At 35.8% G+C, this 15,711-nt stretch overlaps 1 protein-coding gene across 7 annotated transcripts in view; it reads right to left on the bottom strand.

Moving 5' to 3' along the window:
- ZMYM4 (zinc finger MYM-type containing 4) overlaps positions 1-15,711 on the bottom strand; it is a 169,037-nt gene that overhangs the window by 105,045 nt on the left and 48,281 nt on the right. For all 7 annotated transcript variants that reach the window (XR_011256232.1, XR_011256238.1, XM_069586190.1 and 4 more), the window contains exon 2: positions 10,129-10,174. Coding sequence is in view for 2 of the 7 variants with exons in the window: in XM_069586190.1 (XP_069442291.1) it covers positions 10,129-10,174 (46 nt within the window). In the remaining 5 variants the exon portion in view is untranslated. The remainder of the gene's footprint in view (positions 1-10,128; positions 10,175-15,711) is intronic.

Raw genomic sequence — 15,711 nt, 5'->3', positions numbered from 1 at the left:
CAGAATAGCTTTTCAAGTAACTGTGTGAAGAAAACAGTATTTGATGATTGGTAATGAGATAATTTGTTAGTATTATGGCAAGAAATAAATTAGTTCCCTAACCAAAACCATTAAACAGTTAACTCTATGAGAATTCAAAGAGCTATGTGTTAAAGGTAAAACCAATGAACATTTTAGGAAACAACATGAAATATCTTTCTGATGTTAGCCTAGAAAAGGTTTACCTAAATAAAATTTTTTTTAAGATCAAGTCATAAAAGACTATTTATTATCATTCAAATATATTAAAATTAATGTCAGCTTATGCAAAGACTTATTAGGTCAGGTCATGAGGGAAAGTTTATTTTTAATATTTATAACTGATAAGTTTCTTCTTTAGGGTACTTAAGAGAACTCCTACAGTGCAGTTAAGAAAAGGTCAGCAATGCAACAGCAAGTGGGCAACTGATTTTGCAGGAGAGGAACCAGAAAGGGCCAAAAACATGAAAAAATATTCAACTACATTATTAAGCAGTTAAATATAAATATTTTAAAAATGAATTCCATGTTATACCTACTATAATTACAAAATATTTAAGTGCAGTAATAAGTGTTGTCCAGATGCATAGTGACCAAAACTCTAAACAATGGTAGAAATATAAACAAATGAAAACAGTAAATTGTGCAGTTGTAGTAAGTTGAGAATGGACACATCCAATGCCTGAGCAATCACCTTCCATATGCACGCTAGAGCAGGGGCATGTACATTCTATCCGCATGCTAAATCCAAAAGCCGCCTGTGTCCTATCCACATAACCCATGAGCTAAGAATGATTTTCCCATTTTCAAACAGTTAAACAAAAAAGACACATGAAAATAATGCTAAATTCAAAATTCAGTGCCAATAAAGTTTCATTGGAAACAAACACTAACCTCTTCATGTATTGTCTATGGTTGCTTTCATGCTGAAAAGACAGAGTTGAATAAGCTGCAACAGAGATGGCATAATATCTAAAATATTTACTATCTAGCCTTTTAGAGAAACAGTTAGCCAATTCCTGTTCTAAACCAAAAAATTCTAAATTTGTTTTTTGACAGAGACTCACCACATGAATTCCACACATGATACTTTCTTATATGAATCAAAAGACATACAAGGATGTTCACAGAGGAAAGATTCGCAACGGAAAAACTAGAAATATCAAGAAGTCTATAGACAGTAAAGTAGAGTTTGAAATTGTGATATATCTTAAACAGAAGACCTAAAAGTATAAAACTCCTAAAAGAAAAAATAGGGAAAAACTCATTACATTGGATTAGGGAATATGTTTTTGTATATGACACCAAAAGCACAGGCAACATAAAGCAAAAATAAACAAATGGGACAAACAATTTTTAAAACTTCTGCACATCCAAAGAAACTATCAACAGAGTAAAAGGACATCACATGGAACGGAATAAAGTATTTGCAAATCATACATCTGATAAGGAATAGTACCCAGAATACATAAAGAACTCATAAAGCAACAGTAAGAATAAAAAATCAAAAATAGTCATAAGACTTGAAAAACACATTTCTGCCAGAAGACAAATGGCCAACAAGCATATCAAAAGGTGGTATTTACAGCATTACTCACACAGACCAAGAGGCAGAAGCAACCCAAATGCCCATCAATAGGTAAACAGATAAACAAAATGTGGTATTAGCCATACAACAGAGTATTACTCATTCTTAAAAAGGAAGGAAACCCTAATACATGTTACAACACATATAAACCTTAACAGGGGAGGGTATTTTTGTTCAACGGGTATAGAAATTTCAGTTTTGCAAGACAAAATAGTTCCAGAGATTTGCTGCACAAAAATGTGAACGTATTTAGTATTACGAAACTGTACACTTAAAAATGATTAAGATGGTAAATTCTGCATTATGTGTTTTTTACCACATTTAAGAATGAATACACAGAAATTATTAGGGTGAGTGTTAATAATGAATTACACATCAGTGATGAATGAATGAGCGCTAAACAAGGAAAACAGACAAATACCAAGCATAATGAAAAAACAAAGTGGTAACATATAGAATGATTCAAAAATAATATGAAATTCATAAATAAGAAAAACCAAACAATATACTGATCAATAATGAAAATGTGGTTAGAAACTATAAAGACAGGCAAGGAAAAATGGCAATAAATATGTATTTATCAATAACAATTATAAATATCAATGGAGTAAAAGCTGCAATCAAAAGACACATGATGGCTGATTGGATAATAAAACAAGAATGTACAATTATACTGCTTACAAGAGACCCACTTTAGGGCAACAGAGATGAACAGATTGAAAGTGAGGGAATGGAAAACGTATTTCATGTAAATGGCAATGACAAGAAAGAAAGAGCAACATTCAGGAAAAAAAATGATTTTAAAACAAAAGTCATAAAGGCAGACAAAGAAGGACACTATTTAATGACAAAAGGATCATTAGTACAGGAGCACCCAAACACATAAAACATTGTACTAACAGAAATTAAAAAACTGAGGGGAACATAACAACAGTAGGAGATTTTAAAACCCCACTGACATCAATGGACAGATTTTCCAAACTGAAAACCAATAAGGCAACAGAAACTCTAAATGATAAAATTCAACACCCATTCATGATAAAAACTCACCAAAACAAGTACAAAGGGAACATATTTCAACATAATAAAAGCTATTTTTGACAAACCTACAGTCAGTGTAACACCCCACAGAGAAAGCCTAAAAGCCTTCCTGCTAAATTCTGGAACAGTACAAGCATGTCCACCCTCATCACTGCTCTTCAACACAGTACTGGAAATCTTAGCCACAGCAATCAGACAAGAACAAGAACACATATCCAAATTGAAAGGGAAAAAGTAAAATTGTCACTGTATGCAGATGATACAATATTCTACATAAAAAAACCCTAAAGACTCCACACAAAACAATTAGAATAAATGAATTCAGCAAGATAATAGGACACAGTTCAATATATAGAAATCTGTTGCATTTCTTTACACTAACAATGAAGTCACAAACAGAAAGTTTAATAATTATCTCATTTAAAATTGTTTTTTAAAAAAAATAGGAATAAACCGTACCAAGCAGGTAAAAGACATATGCTGAAAACTATAAAATACTGATATCAGATTTGAAGAAGTAATATTGCTAAAATGGTCATACTATACACCACAATCTACTGATTTAATGTAATCCCTATCAAATTATCCATGACATTTTCCACAAATGATCCTAAAATTTACACAGAATCACAAAAGACCAAGAACTGCCAAAGCAGTTCAGAGGAAAAAGAACAAAGGTAGAGGAATAACATCCCAGACTTCAGACAATACTACAAACCTACAGTAATCAAAACATAAAGGTATTGGCACAAAAACACATGTATGGATCAACAGAACAAAATAGAGAGGCCAGAAATATGCCCACATTCCTATAGTTAATTAATCCTCAACAAAGGAGGCAAGAATATACAATGGAGAAAAGACAGTCTTTCTAGTAAGTGGTGTTGGGCAAGTTAGACCACTCCCTACCACCAGACATCAAAATAAACTCAAAATGACTTAAAAACTTAAAGATAAGACATGAAACCTTAAATTCCTAGAGGAAAACATAAGCAAACCATTCTCAGACATAAAATTTTCTTACGTCAGTCTCTCAAGGTAAAAGAAGTAAAAGCAAAAATAAATGGAATCTAACCAAACTTAAAAGCTTTGGCACAGCAAAGGAAAACCATTAAAAAAAAAAAAAAAAGACAACCTACCTACAGAATGGAAGAAAATATTTGCTAACAATGTGACTGGCAAAGCCTTAATTTCCAAAATAAGCAAATACATCATACAACTCAGTATCAAAAAAACAATTCACTCCAAAAAATGGGCATAAGACCTAAATAGACATTTCTCTAAAGACATACAGATGGCCAACAGGCACATGAAAAGATGCTCTGCATAGCTAATTACTGGTGCTACTGCTGCTGAGTCGCTTCAGTCGTGTCCACCTCTGTGCGACCCCATAGACAACAACCCACCAGGCTCCCCTGTCCCTGGGATTCTCCAAGTAAGAACACCGGAGTAGGTTGCCATTTCCTTCTCCAATGTATGAAAGTGAAAAGTGAAAGGGAAGTCACTCAGTCGTGTCAGACTCTTAGCAACCCCATGGATTGCAGCCTACCAGGCTCCTCCGCACATGGGATTTTCCAGGCAAGAGTACTGGAGTGGGGTGCCATTGCCTTCTCCAACAGCTAATTACCAGAAAAATGCAAATCAAAACTACAATGAGGTATCACCTCACACTGATCAGAATGGCCATCATCAACAAGTTCACAAATAATAAATGCTGGAGAGAGCGTAGAGGAAAAGGAAGCTTCCTATACTGTTAGTGGGAATATAAACTGAGACAGTCACTACAGAAAACAATCTGAAGTTTTCTTAAAAAACTAAGAAGTTACTATATGATCCAGCAATTCCATTCCTGGACACATATCCAAGAAAGATGAAACACTAATTTGAAAAGATACATGCACACCAATGTTCACAGCAGCACTATTTACAATAGCTAAGACACAGAAGTAAATGAAATGTCCATCAACAGATGAAAGGATAAATGTGATACACACACACTTCCAGATTCTCCCTACTGAGTTTTCAAATCTTCCTAGCCAAGAACCAAGATATTGCGGAACAAAAATAAGACATCTCACATGTATCGTTCCGGAATATCTGAGCCACAGATCGACAAGCATAATAAAATCGTCGTTTTAAACCACTAAGTTTATGGTGATCTGTTAAGCAGCACATTATCAGTAATAAGAATGCAAATTCAAACTATGTTTTATCTTAAATAATTCAGACAGTACGCTCTAGAAAACTATTAACTAATTTAAGAAATGACACTAGTGATAACAAGGTCAAATTTCTAAAACATGCATGTTAGGTACTTAAAATTCTTTCACAAAATAACTGTGAGAAAAGGAGTATTTTCTAAATTAACATTACTTAACATGAAGCTTAAAGATGTATATATTTAAATTAACAAGTAGTTGAATTAACATGATCAACAGACATCTGATTTTCATCTATATGTCTAAGACAACATGCACTGTAGATATTAAAAACTTAAGTGTTGTGATCTTTTCATTGGAAAATGGATGAGAACCCTGTATTTGAATCATCTTATATTTAAACATTTATTTTATACTTTCAACTTTACCAATCTTTTCTACTAGTTATCAACATAAACTAAAATTCATATACAACTCATGTCTTCCTTTCAGACTCAAAGTTTTCCTGTCACCACTCAGTTTTAAAGATAACAATCTTAAAATAAAAGTGTAACGTTTTCAAATACATATTCCTTTTAGCAACATAGAAATAAAGCAAAAATTAGTTTAAAAACTTAATACAATGCTTAATTCAAAAAGAATCTATGTTTTTATTTAATAAATAGAAAATTATTAAGAATGGTGAGGTGTTTTAAGTTAAAGTCATCTCAGTTTTATACCCATGCTTATATCTTTAAAGACAACTCTAGGTTTTGATTTCAACATTTTCATAAAGAAGATATTCCTTCAAATGCTGGAAGGACAAAAACAATACTCAGCAATAGGCCATATAAACAGAAATTTTTAAGTAGCTCTGAGATTTAAAAAAAAAACTGCTCAACTTATTAGTTCTTTTAAAAATTGAACTGCACTGACAGGACAGATATTTTATAATTCACACACAAACTGACATTGACCCTGTGTGTGCTCAGTTGTGCCTGACTCTGCAACTCTATGGAGGGTAGCCTGTCAAGATCCTTTGCTCATGGCAATTCTCCATGCAATAACACTGGAGTGGGTAAAATCAGGGTTAGGGTTAGGGTTCAAACACAAACTGACGTTGACACTGTGTGTGCTCAGTTGTGCCTGACTCTGCAACTCTATGGCAATTCTCCATGCAATAACACTGGAGTGGGTAAAATCAGGGTTAGGGTTAGGGTTCAAACACAAACTGACGTTGACACTGTGTGTGCTCAGTTGCACCTGACTCTCTGCACCTCTATGGACGGGAGCCTGTCAGGATCCTTTGTTCATGGCAATTCTCCATGCAATAACACTGGAGTGGGTTGCCATGCTCTCCTCCAGGGGAATCTTCCGAACCCAGGGACTGAACGCACGTCTCCTGTGTCTCCTGAATTGCAAGCGGATTCTTGACTGCTGATAGACAGCCCCAAAAACCTGTCATGGTTAACACTCATTAAAATATATTTAAATTACTTTACAAAATATTCTTTTATTTCTACCAAATAATTACTATTCAAAACCTGTGATTCCAGTGAACTAGGGGGCAGTTCAGAAATAGGTAACGAGATTTAAGAGGAGCTTAGAGGAGCTTGGGAGTTAAGATAAACCTGCATTCAAATCCTGGTTGTACCACTTTAAATGATGTCTCTAAGCCTTAGTTTCCTCCTAGTAACACAGAAACAGCTGTAATATCTTCATCTAGAGGGTTGTTATGGCAGAGATTACATACCTGGTAACAATTCCCTTTCCCTTCATTAAGAGATCCTTAATTTTACTGTTGGCACAGGCGCAGCTAAAGGACAATCCTAGTTTTCTTCAAAATCAGGATGGCTAATGAAATGGAAACCAATGTATATATGTAGAGTTTCTAGGAAAGTTCTTTAAGAGGCTGATTCCATTGAGAATATGCCTTTTTGCCTTCCTCCCTAACCCATCACAAGCTGAAGACACAGCAGGCATCTCAGAACATCAGAGAATGGAAGCCATATGCTAAGGAAGTGATAAAGAAAACCAGAACACCCTGTATTCCTGATATCCAGAGCATTTTTTCATCTAGGCTTTTTTCACATTGAAAATAAGTTTTTCTATTGTGTTTCTGTTATATCAACACATAGTTGAATCTAATCTACCAGTTTTATAATGATCAAGATTTTTAAAAAGTAATACATGTAAAGTTTTTCACAAATAAATTGGTATACTGCAAGTGATCAAAACATTATGAGTAGTTTTTTAATCCAAAGACTGCACATGAAAATTCAACAATGCTCTTATTTTTCCCTTGAAGTTGTCGAGTCTGTTACATTCAATGAACTTTTTCTATCAGTAAGAAAATTAACCACTGGTAAATGACCAGGTGGTTATCTTTGTTGTTATCATTTAGTCACCAAGTCGTGTCTGACTCTTTTGCAACCCCACAGACTGTAGCCCAGCAGGTTCCTTTGTCCATAGGATTTCCCAGGAGAGAATATCAGAGTGGGTGGCCATTTCCTTCTCCAGGAGATCCTCCCAATCCAGGGATTGAAACTGCACTGGCAAGTGGATTCTTCCCTGGTGGTTACCTTAGAGCCATTCAATTGATGAAAGTCCTTGATTTAAAGAAGCAGTTATCTAAAAGCATTTTTTTTTAAATCTCTCAACAACAACCAGGTCCTACTGTATAAACACAGGGAACTATATTCAATATCCTATAAATGGAAATGAATATTTAAAAAATGTATAATGCAATCACTTTGCTGTATAGCAGAAATTGACATTGTAAATAAATTATATATCAATAAAAATTATTTTTTAACTTCTTTCAAACTGCACATCAATAATGTGAAGCAATGGTTACAGGAACATGAGTTATGCATCAGTCATTTCTACTATCAACATGTTACCTTAAAAAATCGACAGCACAATTCTCCAGACAAATGACAAACTAGAAGGTGGACAACTCTACTTTCTCTTCTGATTGGCATAAAATACTGAAGACTTTTTTTTTCTTTTAAATCTCTTTCATTGACAACACTATATATTTGGCACGCCAATTTAACTATTTTCATGTTTAAACCAAATTTCCCAAAGTCCTCACTGATGGGGTTACATTAGCAGACACTGTAGTTTGCCAAAAGGTTGCAGCCTAGAAGGGCCGAACTTGATTTATAAAACAAATATTTGAAGTTCCCATCCTAGTGGTCTTGGGCAATGAACACACAGTTAGGTCTGGTATTACACAAGACATTTTCAGGCACCTGCCTGAGAAACAGTCTCCCTTTTTTCTAGACATCAAGACAAAATGGTAGGCCTCAGATGACCATCTTTGGAATCAGAAACTTCCAGAACACCATCTATATAGCAGTCTGCCCTTCTCTCTGTATGTAGAGGTCTGTGTTCCTGAGCTCCCTTGTGGAGGCAGAGCAGCCTCCTCTTCCAAGCTAGTTACTTCTCTGCCTTCAACAGCCCCTTAATTATAAACTACCAGAAAGAGGGAGATAAATGGTAATCTTTACCACACCACTGCATTCAAAATTTGGTTTAAAATCTCCTGCTTGCAAACCCGTAGCCTAAAAATGTTTCCAGGGCTGGAGCAAAAAAGATTACCTGCACCAGAAACATAAATTCCACATGTTCTGTGTAAAGACCCACATATAGCAGCATGCTTATTACCGCCTTGAGATTTCTGCTTTAAAATTGTTGTCACTGCAACATCTTTCACAAAAAAGTATCCAATCAAAAAAGCATCATTAGAAAGCTATTTGATTAATTATTATTACTATTAATTACTATTTCTGGCATACAGACTTGAGCAAAGGCATATCCAGAAGCAGGAAATCAAAAATTACTTGCTGAAAGTGAGAAGTAATGGCTGAGGAATACCTTCTAACAGCATGTTTTACTTTTTGACCCTGTTCCCCCAACCACAGACGACTGGTTCAAAGATGAACCAGCTGGACTAATTATAATCTTTTTACCAGCAACTTAAAATCTAAAATGGATACAGAGAAAGACTAAAAGTCACTGGAGCATAACTGCTTTTTGGCAGTACTAGAGAGTGGGCCCATGATCACGTTTCATTGAGTTCCCTGAAGGAAATGTGTTCTTTATCTCCTTCCTGATTTCTGTGAAATACACCAGTATACTTCTAAATCTTTTTTCTTGAGACAAGCGAGCAAAAGTCTAGTTTTGAAACTTGCACGCAACAAAAAGGACATTTAATAATTAAATCCACTGAAGATCAGGAGCACTAGTTACTTTTCAATATGTAGTCTAAAGAACTGTTATCACTCAAAAAATATTAACAAACTAATTCCAAAGAGAAAGAAGGTACTAACAGATCCCTTTAGTGAAGGTAAACAGAAAACAAAACAAAACAAAAGCACATTTCCCTTGCCTTAGGAATTTTAGATGATGAAAATTATCCATCATAAACAAGTGTACGAACATCCTTTGATGATTCATCAATTCTATTCTTAGATTCACTAAACGTACTGTGGTAATCATTTAATGATGTACATAAGGCAAAACGTGTTAATTATATCTCAATAAAACTGGAAGAAAAAATTCTATTCTTGGAATTTTTTCTAGAAAAACACTTCAATAAGTAGACAACAGAAATGCATACTTAACACTGTAACAGTAAAAAGCTGAAAATAATATCACACATGTAAAAGAAGAATCTGGTTAACTTATAGTACAGTGAGACAATAAAATACTGAGCACACACTAAAAAGGATAAAATGGGTCCATAAACACTAACAGAAGATGTCCAGGCAGTTGTATGAAAAATGCAGGAACAGTACATTCTTCCCACCCATCACATAAAGATATATATTTACATTCATAGAAAAAAGTCTGGAAAGATATATATTACAATTTCAAACCAGATTCTCTTTGGAGAATGGTAAAGATAAAGGTTTTCATTTTCTGCTTTATTCATTTTTGTATTATAAAATTGAATGTATTACTTTTATAATCTAAGAAACAAAGTTTCTTTTAAGAAAATAATGTAACAATGGAAAAAATATGACGAGAGAATTAAGAGACCCTGTAAACAAAGCTTGAGTGATAAGTTCAATATGATCCACACATACACAAACCATGGCTATACTTCAATAGTAATAACTATAAGAATATTTAAAGAATAAGATTCTTACAAGTCAGATTAACTTAATTAAAACACTAAGAGGGTGCGATAAGATCTAAACCAAATCGAATTGGACCATCACATTAATTAGCCCTAACTAATCACAGTTACAGATAAATGCTTTCTCTAGACTTGTATTTACTATCTAAGACACCATTGTTTCGGGTTTTGTTTTTTTTTAGAATGGTACTTACAGTTCTCTACAATTTCGTCAAAAACTGCACCAGTTTTCTGTTCAAACTGAAAAAGCAAAAAAAGGAAAGTAACATTATTATCATTCTTCATTCATACTTTTTAGTATCCCTCTTCCTCCCGTAAGAGCTGTAATCTTCCCCCAAAGTATGCAAATTCATAACAATATAAACAAAAACACTACCAAACAGAGTAAAACAAAAGTTTAGTATGGTTAAAAGGGTTCTCAGGCCAAAACCTCCAAACCAAAAATTAAGAGATATATACATACTCTCCCTATTAAAAAAGCTATTTTTTAACGTTGTTTTAAAAACTGAAGTATAGTTGATCTACAACGTTTCAGGTATACAACAAAGTGATTTGGAAAAGCCACAAATCACTTTTCTATCACGTAACACAAAAGACCATATACTTTTGTAATAATAATAAAACACAGCCAACACTTACTGAGAACTTACTAACAACACTTATTATTAGAACTATGTTAAACTTCTAATCAAAACTGAACAGAACAATCTCATCAATAGGTTTTACTCTCAGGCGAAAGCCAGAAATCTGCTGCTCTTTAAATCAAAGTTAGCCAAATTACAGAAATGATTCCTTTTTGAGTATGTTAGGGCCCAAGACACAAACAGAGCCAAGTATAAAGTAATTTCAGACCTTTAAAACAGACACCGAGGAGGGGAAATGTAAAGCAGAGGCAACTCCACTCAGAAGCCGACAGAGACACAACTAGCATTTTTCACTTCTAGTCTTTAAAAGGCCTCCTCATTTTGGCAAGTGTGAGCATTCCAACCTCCCGCCTCCCTACTTACTATTCATCCATGAGGCAAGAAGAGAAGCAACTCTGCTTCGTGATAAACCCACTAAACTACAGGTGAGTCTCCCCATTCAAAGGGAAAAGTTCAGGGAAAAAGAACTACCTAGCTACCTACATAACTAAAAACGAAACACAACAGCTAGCTATAGAAATCAATAATATCTAAGATTCACTGAACACAAAGACAACCAAGGATGCCAGGTTTCTGAAAGAAATTAACTATGCGAAAGAGAACGTTCAAGGTGAATTAAAGAATAACCACTCCAGAAGGAAACAATTTACAGAAAAGAAGTTTCTACTTTTAAGTGCTATCTGAGATATGTGAGAGGCTATACAAAAAACTAAACCCAGATGGCCATGAAAAGCAGACATGTGAAAATATTAGGAGATAAGAAAATAAAAATTTTGCTGGGCAAGCTTTTGACAGAGTTCTCAATCAACTTCCAAAAAACAAAAACAAAAAGTTAGAGTTGGAAGATATTTTATATGCAAACAAGAAAGATTAAGCAATTGGGTATAAAAGAAATCTCAAAGGCAAATCCAAGGAAGAGAACAATAAACAGGTAAAATAATAAAAGAAAATTTCCCTGAACTAAATAAACTTCCCTGAACTAAATAAATATTTGGGAGAAGGAAATGGCAACCCACTCCAGTATTCTTGCCTGGAAAATCCCATGGACAAAGGAGCCTGGTGGGCTGCAGTCCACGGGGTCACAAAGAGTCAGGACTGAGTGACTGAGTACGTGCGCGCACGTGCACACACATACACACACATACACACACCTGGACAGTAGCTGATCTCACACACACACTTCTGGACATTAGCTGATCTCTCTCTCACACACACACACACACCTGGACATTAGCTGATCACACACACACACACACACACACACACACACACACACACACACACACACATCTGGACATTAGCTGATCTCTCTCTCACACACACACACACACCTGGACATTAGCTGATCACACACACACACACACACACACACACACACACACACACACACACACACACACACACACACATCTGGACATTAGCTGATCTGACCTCCAGGAGACTAAGAGCCTGAGGTTGAAACTTGCAAGGCAACCCCCCCAGTGAACTCTGAACTTGACTAGCTAGCTCCTCTCTGTAGGCAGAGTGCGGTGAAATAGACATTGTAAGAGAGAACTGTGCTGTGATTCCTGTCTGAGGTTGTACTCCAAATCCTCTTTCATAAGAAAGACCCGATTTTGATGAACTTCTTAAAAAAAAATAAAATAAATAAATAAATAAATATTTGAGATTGAATGGGTATACCAAATACCAAAGAGAAAGTGGGGGGCGGGAAGGCACATCCTGGTGAAATTTCAAAATTTCAAAAAGAAAATTTAAAAATTATCATGCAGATGATTCATTAAACACATTTAACATAACTGAATTCAACTATGTAAACACTGAAAAAGGAAAGAAACAGTAAAGGCCACTCTACCTCCCATTCCACTCAATGAGCTATGTGAATAAAAGGGAAATGGGAGATGTGACTCTGCAAGCCGAAGAATGAAAGCACTGGGCCACACTGAAAGGGGTTTGAGTGTCTGAAGAAAATGCGTTTTTTGGACAACACTGCCTTTTTCTTTTTCTGGTGATGAAAATGATCTAAAACTGATGTGGCTGCACAACTGCGAAAATACAACTATTGAATTACGTGCTTTAAGTGGGTGAATTGCATGGCATATGAACTACATCACTATTAAGCTGTTCTAAAAACGCATTAAGAAAACTATTTCCATGAAGTCTTGCATATTAAAAACCAAAAGGCACAACTGAAACCAAAAGGCACAACTGAAACAAGAGTAACTAGGGAAATGGTATGTCAGCATATGCCAGTGTTTTTTAAACAAATTTTCAAAATATATATTCAAATACATTAAATAAATAATATTTTTAACACACTGAAGCCCCTCAAGTACAATTTCCAGTGTTATATGGTTATCTCCTTTTAATGTTAGCCTCTCTACGTATTCGAACTTCTTACTACGGTAGAGCATCAATTAAGGGAGAATCTACTGTTGACTCACTTTGATTTTGTTGTTTTTTTCATATTCACAGAATTTTATTTCACCTTGGAGAATAGTTGATTTACTATAGCGAAATGGAGAACATTCCCACCAACAGTGTAGAAGGATTCACTTTTCTCCATCCCCTCTCTGGCATTTATTGTTTGTACTTTTTTTAGGCTCCAAAACCACTGCAGATGGTGACTGCAGCCATGAAATTAACAAACACTTACTCCTTGGAAGGAAAGTTATGACCAACCTAGACAGCATATTCAAAAACAGAGACATTACTTTGCCAACAAAGGTCTGTCTAGTCAAGGCTATGGTTTTTCCAGTAGTCAAGTATGGACGTGAGAGTTGGACTATGAAGAAAGCTGAGCGTCAAAGAATTGATGCTTTTGAACTGTGGTGTTGGAAAAGACTCTTGAGAGTCCCTTGGACTGCAAGGAGATCCAACCAGTCCATTCTGAAGGAGATCAGCCCTGGTATTTCTTTGGAAGGAATGATGCTGAGGCTGAAACTCCAGTAACTTTAGCCACCTCATGTGAAGAACTGACTTCATTGGAAAAGACTCTGATGCTGGGAGGGATTGGGGGCAGGAGGTGAAGGGGACGACAGAGGACGAGATGGCTGGATGGCATCACCAACTCGATGGACGTGAGTTTGAGTGAACTCCGGGAGTTGGTGGTGGACAGGGAGGCCTGGCGTGCTACAATTCATGGGGTCGCAAAGAGTTGGACACAACTGAGCGACTGAACTGAACTGAATATGCAGTGATGTGATATACAATAGAATATTACTCAGCCATAAAAAGGAACAAATTTGTGTCAGTTCTAGTGAGGTGGATGCACTTAAGAGTTTGTCATACAGAGTGAATTAAGTCAAAAAGAGAAAAACAAGTATTGTGTATTAACACATATATATGGAATCTACAAAAATGGTTCCCTAGAGAAGGAAATGGCAACCCACTCTAGTATTCTTGCCTAGAAATTCCAATGGACAAAGGAGCCTGGTAGGCTAGTCCATGGGGGTCACAGAAAAGTGAGACAAAACTTACCTACTAAACAACAACAGAAAAATGGTACTAAGGAACCTATCTGCAGGGCAATAATAGAGAAGCAGACATAGAGAAAGACTTGTGGACACAGCAGGGAAAGAAGGCTGGATGAACTGAGAGAACAGCATTGAAACATATATATTCAGTTCAGTTCAGTTCAGTCGCTCAGTCGTGTCTGACTCTTCGCAACCCCATGAATCGCAGCACGCCAAGCCTCCCTGTCCATCACCAACTCCCGGAGTTCACTCAGACTCACGTCCATCACGTCACTGACGCCATCCAGCCATCTCATCCTCTGTCGCCCCCTTCTCCTCCCGCCCCCAATCCCGCCCAGCATCAGAGTCTTTTCCAATGAGTCAACTCTTCGAAACAGATCTGTATGATGCAGGGAGCTCAACTTGGTGCTCTGTGGGGTGGGATGGGGTGGGAAGCAGGAGGGAGGTTCAGAAGGGAAGGAGCGCCCATATACCTATGGCTGATTCATGCTGATATATGGCAGAAACCAACACAACGTTGTAAAGCAATTATCCTCCAAGTAAAACTAAACTAAATAAACTTTTTAAAGACCCATAATAGTGATGTTGAGCATCTTTTCACGTGTCTATTGGCTATCCGCATGTATTCTTTGGAGAAATGTCTAATTTAGATCTTCTGCTCATTTTGTGATTGGGTTGTTTGCCTTTTTGATCTTTTGTTTTCATTCACATCTGTTGGTGACTGCTTACTTAACACTAACACCACTCTCAATTGTGGACTACATCAGAACTGCAGAACACCTGCTTGGCCTAAAATCTAACACTGGGGTGACAACAAAGGTACAAGTAAGACTTAGCTTGGCTATCATATGGTGGTTTTGCTAAATGTGTTTGGGTGCTTCCTGTCTAACCTGCATATTTACAAGTAAGAATTAGATATAAACTGTAATTTAGCTTTGAATAATGTATTACTCAATCCTCAAGTTTCATAAAAGATTTAACTGGACTTAAAAGCCAAGCTGGTTTTAAGAATCTGTAATAACTATTCTGTATAGGCAAGGATTTTCTTAATACCATAAAACCTAAAATTAAAAAAATAAACAAATGAATACAGATATTAGCTTAAGACAAAAAAATACAGTTCATTTTTAGTTACCAAAATAGTCTTATGGGTTCTAGCCCTTTCAAAACATGTAACTGTTGCATATTTAAATTATAAAATAAATGCTACAACTTTAAGGGATTTTTACTTTCAAATTTCTTTACCCATAAAATAAAGATACTGTGATACCTACACTTCCCAGAATTGTTAGCATGATTAAAGGAAAAGCATTTAGCATATGATTAGCAAATCATAAATATGCAGTGAAAGTGTCAGTCACTGAGTCGTGTCCAACTCCTACCAGGCTTCTCTGACCATACAATTCTACAGCTAAGAATAGTGGAATGGGTAGCCATTCCCTTCTCTAGGGTATCATCCTGACCCAGGGACTGAACCCATCTCCTGTATCACAGACAGATTCTTCACTGTCTGAGCCACCAGGGAGCAATAAGATGACATTAATAAAAGATATCCTCCCTTATCTTAAAATTTAGGATTCACTACAACATTTGGTTGTAAAAATGTATCCATTGCTTAAAATAAAAGGAAAGCACTGGGAAAATGACTTATCCCTCT

This window comes from Ovis canadensis, chromosome 1 (assembly GCF_042477335.2).
Source record: "Ovis canadensis isolate MfBH-ARS-UI-01 breed Bighorn chromosome 1, ARS-UI_OviCan_v2, whole genome shotgun sequence".
NCBI lineage: Eukaryota > Metazoa > Chordata > Mammalia > Artiodactyla > Bovidae > Ovis > Ovis canadensis.
The sequence above is the reverse complement of the archived record's forward strand: the minus strand, read 5'-3'. Positions and strand labels throughout refer to the sequence as shown.